This window comes from Hyla sarda, chromosome 12, assembly GCF_029499605.1.
Source record: "Hyla sarda isolate aHylSar1 chromosome 12, aHylSar1.hap1, whole genome shotgun sequence".
NCBI lineage: Eukaryota > Metazoa > Chordata > Amphibia > Anura > Hylidae > Hyla > Hyla sarda.
Genome location: NC_079200.1, coordinates 22,398,322 through 22,405,146, shown reverse-complemented (window position 1 = coordinate 22,405,146; position 6,825 = coordinate 22,398,322). Strand labels below are relative to the sequence as shown.

At 40.2% G+C, this 6,825-nt stretch overlaps 1 protein-coding gene across 1 annotated transcript; it reads right to left on the bottom strand.

The window, feature by feature from the left end:
- Window positions 1-442: 442 nt before the first annotated feature.
- LOC130296271 (keratin, type I cytoskeletal 19-like) lies at window positions 443-6,581 on the bottom strand. The gene is made up of 8 exons (XM_056547663.1): window positions 6,093-6,581; window positions 5,721-5,803; window positions 4,710-4,866; window positions 4,433-4,594; window positions 1,917-2,042; window positions 1,017-1,237; window positions 679-713; window positions 443-548 (listed from the first exon to the last, which is right to left on the bottom strand). Exons 1-8 carry the CDS (start codon window positions 6,579-6,581, stop codon window positions 523-525), a joined length of 1,299 nt encoding a protein of 432 aa, XP_056403638.1. The 3' UTR covers window positions 443-522.
- Window positions 6,582-6,825: the final 244 nt, after the last annotated feature.

Below are 6,825 nucleotides of genomic sequence, written 5' to 3'. Positions count from 1 at the left end.
TGTCATTTATATAAGATGATTGGTACATCATAATGGCCCAAATCTATAAGGGCAGCTTTAGGCTAGGATTGGAAAAATAAGTGTATGGCAATATTGGCGCAATTTGGACAATCATTTGTCACTTTGCACAGGCCAACTGCATGTTTTTTCTTTCCTCTGATCTGGCAGTTTTAGTCTAGCACGTTGCTGGTGGGATTGATTATAGGAACAATCCCACAGAAAATTGAATGGCAATAGTCCATCTGAGCAAAGTCTTGTATATGAGCAACTTCACACCAATCCTACCACCAACAGGTCAATATATCTATGTATAATATCGAGATAACTACCTTCGGTTTTCACAGTATATGGGATTCCCAATGGGTAAATAACCTGCTATGTACCATATTTGAAAAGAAAGATTGTGAGGAATACAATAGATCCAGTCAGAGATCAGAGCAGTGTGAAGGTCTTTATTCTTCGTTTTTTCGTTCTGGAGTTTCATGCCAGATTTGGGTTCTTCGTAGGAACAATGTTTTTAGTCTAACACTTCATATGGTGATGAGTAACTGGACAAGAAGTAAATATTTGTGAGTAACAATAATAAAATACTTCACAGAGCTCTTAGCAAAAGTTGTCTTTACAGGGTTCTACACCATAAACCCAATTATTACTGTACTAAACCATAACTGCACTTACCATGTTTGGCTTCTGAAAAATGATGAGTTGGGACACTGTGTAGAAAAAGAAATGACAGATGAATTGTAATACAAATATGACGATCACTGTATATAGTACTTTATATCAAAGCTTCATGTGACAATTTCCCTTTGGCGAGTTTTGGATACAACACCGATTTGTGACCCATGTGGATGTCAACTGGACCCCCAATAATACTACATCTTTAATCTCCCTCAAACACTTGTTTATTTTATATATCTATGGGCAATTAAATTATTTTATATGTAACATGCTCTCAGGAAGTTAATTGTTTTTTATATTGTTTTTACATTATATATCATTATATATTCACATACTGAATGTCAAGGCCTTCTAGAAGATGTTTGTATGTGGAAATCTCCATTTCCAAGTAGTTCTTCTGGTTCATTAGAAGTTGGTATTGATAGTTCTGTTCCTCTAGACGGGATCGGACTTGAGCAAGTTGAGATTCAATATCATTAATCATGCATTGAAGTTGAGCAAGTTGAGCACCAAACGTGCCATTTATTTCAGCCAAAGTGGATTCCAAAGCGTTATTCTAAAAAAACACAAAACAAAAATACAATGATGAGAAAAAAAACTATACTTAGTTCTTGAGGTACCAGAGGTGTAGTAACCGGAGGCGCAGAAGTAAAATTTACACCCAGGAAGTGGTACCTATGGGGGCCCAAAAGTTCTTCTAACATATCAGAAGTCATTAGTAATATAAAAAGCACATTAAGGTGGGGATCCTTGACAGATTTTGCACTGAATCCCAGGAGATTCTAGGTACACCTCTGTGTCTTACCATGTGTACTAGTATGAACTGTTGTATACTTAGGCTTGGTTTACATGTATAATTTCTATGAGGATAATTATTTTTTTTTTTACTTTTACCCCATCTGAAGCAAAAAATGCACCAATTGTCAATAGACTTTTTCACTATTTAGCTTTACAAAAGCGGTAACGCTGACCTCACAGGATCTCTACACCAGAACACCACTCTGTATAACAAACAGTCTGGTGAGTACTTTTGGTGGACCTGAGGAAGGCACAAGGTAGTGCTGAAACGCGTTGTCCTTACTGAAGAAAACATAAATAAAATAACATTGTCCTGTGTTAGCCTGGTTCTCTATTACGTTCATGTGTCTATGCAGCGCCTCTTAGACCATTTTTTGTCTGTACCTAGATGAGAATGTATTCAGTAACAGTAGGTCCCCCACATTCACTTCTCCTACCAGACTTATCTGACTCTGCATCTCAATCTCCAGCGCTTGTACAGAACGTCTTAGGTCGATTATCTCATTACTGTTTGATTGTAGTTGTTCAGCGCCAAAGGAAACTTCACGGTTTAATTCTGCACTCTACAAAAAAATAAAAGAAGTGAGAAATACATAGAATGGACACTTCTGCCTTTTATTATTGTAACTCCCCTTATGACCCCGTAGTGTAGCATAAAATTAAGTGAACAAGTTTTTTGTTTAGTTTAGGTAAGGTATAAATCCACAATGGAGCCTATAACACAAAGAAAGAGGGTGCTCCATGTGTAGGATCTTGAGAATGCAAGGTGGGGCAGGGGAGCTAGCAACCGCTTACCAAATCAAGTTGTGTAAGAACCTACAATACAATGGGGAGCGCATTAAACTGGAGGTGGTCTATGTCGTCCGCAGCATTTCTGGAGTGTAGAAGGATATCAAGGAAGTGACTAGAGCCGGTACCGGAATATCTTCGGCGCTAACGAAGGAAATCAACGGGACCAGAGGAATGAAACTCGGCTTGTTAATTGTACAAAGATGCGACATGTTTCGCTGCATGTGCAGCAAAATGCGTCACATCTTTGTACAATAAACAAGCCTGGTTTTATTCCTCTGGTCCTGCTGATGTCCTTCGTCCAACGCGGAAGATATTCCTGCACCGGCTCTAATCACCTCCACAGTGGAGCCTAGTCATTGTTGCTAGACTAGCCAAGGCCAAGATTTCATGGATTGCCAACCTTCCATAATGCGGTAGTGTTGAGAGTATATTTAGAATGGGGGACTGAGGAAAAAAATCTATTTAGAGGGGATTCTGTGGACTTAAAGGGGATTCTGTGGACTTTTTTCAAAAAGTTAAACAGATTTGTAAATTACTTCCATTCAAAAATCTTAATCCTACCAGTATCAGCTGCTGAAGTTGAGTTGTTGTTTCCAGTCTGACCACAATGCTCTCTGCTGACAACTCTGTCTGTCTCCGGAACTGTTCAGAGTAGAAGAGGTTTGCTATGGGGATTTGCTCCTGTTCTGAACAGTTCCTAACATGGACAGAGGTGTCAGCAGAGAGCACTGTTGACAGACAGAAAAGAACAACTCAACTTCAGCAGATAAGTGCTAGTAGGATTAAGATTTTTTAATAGAAGTAATTTACAAATCTGTTTAACTTTCTGGAGTCAGTTGATATGAAAAAGTTTTTTTTTTTACCCCTTTAAAAAAATTGCTTCCCAAGGGGTTAGAGGAGAATGTTAGGAATAATTCTGATCAACAGGCAAAGCACTGTCAAGCAAACTATAGCTAAATACAATTCTGTTGTCTAATATATCCAAACACACAATTTAGATTGTCCATCACAGAAGGACTGTAACAGCAGAAGCCCAACTCAAGTGCTATTGCTGTCTATAGAAAACAGAAAAGGAAAAACTCCCAGTGGACAGAGGAGTACAAAACTTGGAACACTGTGCAGTTGAAAAATATTAACACACCCTAGGTATTCTAAAATCTGTGGATGGATATTGGAACAGTAGGGGTTATCTTAAAGGGGTACTCTGCTTCTCAGCGTTTGGAACAAACTGTTCCGAACGCTGGAGCCGGCACCGGGAGCTCGGGACATCACAGCCCCGCCCCCTCATGACATCACACCCCTCCCCCTCAATGCAAGTCTATGGGAGGGGGTGTGACAGCTGTCACGCATGCTCCCATAGACTTGCATTGAGGGGCGGGGCGTGCCATCATGAGGGGACATCATGAGGGGCGGGGCTGTGACTTCACAAGCTCCCGGTGTCGGCTCCAGTGTACTGAACAGTTTTTTCCAAACGCTGAGCAGTGGAGTACCCCTTTAAAATCCTGAAGGGCCCAGCCCATGTTAGCTTTTTACCCTATGGTAGTAGGACACTTTCAGTAGGACAATTCCACAAGAGTCGTATAGTCATGGACTGGTTCCAGATACATGACAGAAAATGTAATTGTTTCCCAGATCAGCCCCATAAATTTTAATCCTGTAAAGAATCTCAGAGATGAGGTTGTACAAGAAGTTCGGGGCATTGAGCATAGTACTTCAACCATCAATAACCAGTGACCACTGGGGGTTCAACAAGCCAGATACGTGGTGATCAATTGGTTTACTGGAATTCTCATGAAAGACACTCCACCACCTCTTATTGTCTAATCACTGAGGACTCAATAAACATAAACCTGATATATTGATGGTGTATACATTTTGGTGTATGATGCTCTTACTGTTACCATTTCATATTTTTCATTGTAAATTTTTGAAACATTTCTATAAATAAAGATTTGAAAAAATTGGCTGCTAGAAGTTTTATGATAAGAAAGGTCCAGATGATGATGTTCTCCGTAGTTTGGATATACCATGCATCATCTATTTTCTCTACATCAATACTTGTTCATCAACCTGTATTTTTTATCAGGTCATGTAATGTGTCAATGACAGGGGGCAATTATTTGTGTGGGGGTAAATAACAGTATAAAATGTTTTGTATTACCCTTGTCAGGAAAATGTTCTCAACCTCATTCAGGTTCCTTTCCATCAGGTTTTCATACTCATCTCTGACTTCAGACAACACTTGGTTCAAGTCCACAGATGGGGCAGCGTTCATTTCTACATTCACTCTGGCACCGAGCTGTTGTTGCAGGAAACTCACTTCCTTTGATAAAAAATTATATGAAATAGGGATATGATACATGATTTTATTAGAAGTAGCTGAGCATACTGGGAGAACCTAGCTTAGCATACTGGGAGAACCTACAGAGAAGACTTACTCCTGCATGGTTGTTTTTCATTTGGTTACGTTCTTCTTGAAGACATTGGACTTGTCTTTCTAAGCCTTGACCTGCATTATTGACTGCACTCAATTCTCTACTCAGCTCAGCAATGTCAGATCCGATGGCATTTCCCAGGTTTAGTTCCATCTGGTACCTGAGAAATCAAATATGAGGAAGGAGAAGAAACTAAAAGCAAATGCATAGTCACATAGTTTGGTAGGTGAAAGAAGACATTCATCCATAGATTCTGTTTATCTTATTTCTAGATAGCAGGAAAAAAGTCACCTTCACCCAGGCGCTCAGAAGTCCAGAGAGATATCACAGCCAAGTCATGGAAGTGAATTGAAATTCAAGCTTTATTGGTTCACAACAACAATAACACGTTTCAGGGTTAGAATACCCCTTCTTCAGATTGACAGATCTTATAATCTGAAGAAGGGGTATGCTAACCCCGAAACGCGTTATTGTTGTTGTGAACCAATAAAGCTTGAATTTCAATCCACTTCCATGACTTGGCTGTGAGATCTCTCTGGGCTTCTGAGCGCCTGGGTGAAGGTCACTTTTTTCTTGCTATCCAGTTTACCTACAGGATTTCCCCCTGGACCTATCCTGAGACCTGCGGGCCTGCACGAAATCCTACTTCTTTACCTCAGATTGAGGTTACATGCGTATTTTATATATACGCTCCAGGTGAGCAGCCATCCATTAGACCCCCCCCACCCATCCCCACTTTCTGTGGGGTGCTACTGGCTTCCTAGGGTAATGCACTAGGTGCCTCCTTGGGCCTTCTTTCTTTTCTTTATCTACAGTATCTTATTTCTATGGAGTAATGATCCAGATGAAGCCAAAAATCCCCCATTAGATAGAAGGCAAGGAACAAGTATCAAGTGTCCCATACATTCATGTACTGAGCACAGTTTACAGAGTGTGACCAAGCCTGGAGGACCTCAACTTTAGCCCATGATTTCATACAGTTTGCAGATTTCTGGTTTCTGATAATCTCCATACCTTCTGCTCAGGTCATTGGCTGCCTGCTGGGCATTGGATATCTGACGCTCAAGTCTGGCATTTTCCATTGTGGTAGAAATTATCTAAAACAAGAATACAACAATGGCGTCATGCACTCAAGCCAGTTAAGATAAAGAAGTAATATTGTATATTTGTCTATAGACATTGTACCCAAATGCTGTAGCATTGACTGCTTTACAAGCTATGAATGGACAAATAAAAAATTTAACAAAATTGCAAACCCGATATTAATAGAGAAAAACATGCCTAGAGGCAGCTATACAAATTTAAGAGTGTCCAATGTCAAACATGTTCCTACAGTATAAACATTCTACCATACTTTACATTGCTTGCCTATACAGATGTCATTACCATATTTTGGAGCTCTTGGATGGTTCGGAAGTATTGGCTGGAATCAGGCAGTGAGCTGGGGGCATTGTTGGCATACCATTCACAGATCTTTCTCTCCAAAAGGGCATTCTCCTGCTCCAGAGAACGAACCTCCTCTAGATAGGAGGACAGTCGCTGGTTAAGATGTTGTAAGGTTTCCTTCTCATTTATACCGAGCAGACCGGTGTTCTTCCATCCATGATTAATTCTAAGACTGTGTCCACTATGAGCAGCACCATGTCCGTGACCAGAAGAAGAGTGTGCAGAAAAAGAGACCTTAGAGCTTCCATGAACCATTGGTATTTTGCAGTGACCACCATAATGGGAAGTTGAGGAGCTTTTGTGATGGACCTTATGGTTTCCTCCATGATGGTGTGAAGAAATATGTCTGGAGGCTTTATAATGGTGACCACCGCTATAGCAATGACCCTTGAAGGATTTGGAGGATAAATTGCTGATACCGTGGGTCATGTTTTCTTGTAGGATCCTTTAGGAGATGAGGAAACGTTTGCTTCTTCTTGAAGTCAGCTGCACGATTTAGTGTCCTCAATCTTATGGACCTCTTTATATAGGAAGACAGTTCACTGATGATAGGTGACTTATAGCTGTTTTATTTGGCTTGTCTAGCATCTGTCTATGAAAAGGTACGGTAATGCATGATAAAGGATTAAGTTAATAAGTATATGTATGTTTTTATAATAAAGATCTAACAGAC

Coding starts and splice junctions, on each gene's coding strand:
- LOC130296271 (XM_056547663.1), bottom strand. CDS start 6,581: ATGACCCACGGTATCAGCAATTTATCCTCCAAATCCTTCAAGGGTCAT. Junction 4,867..5,720: donor GCCAATGACCTGAGCAGAAG/GTATGGAGATTA, acceptor TTGATTTCTCAG/GTACCAGATGGAACTAAACC. Junction 549..678: donor TTTTTCAGAAGCCAAACATG/GTAAGTGCAGTT, acceptor CTTCTTGTCCAG/TTACTCATCACCATATGAAG.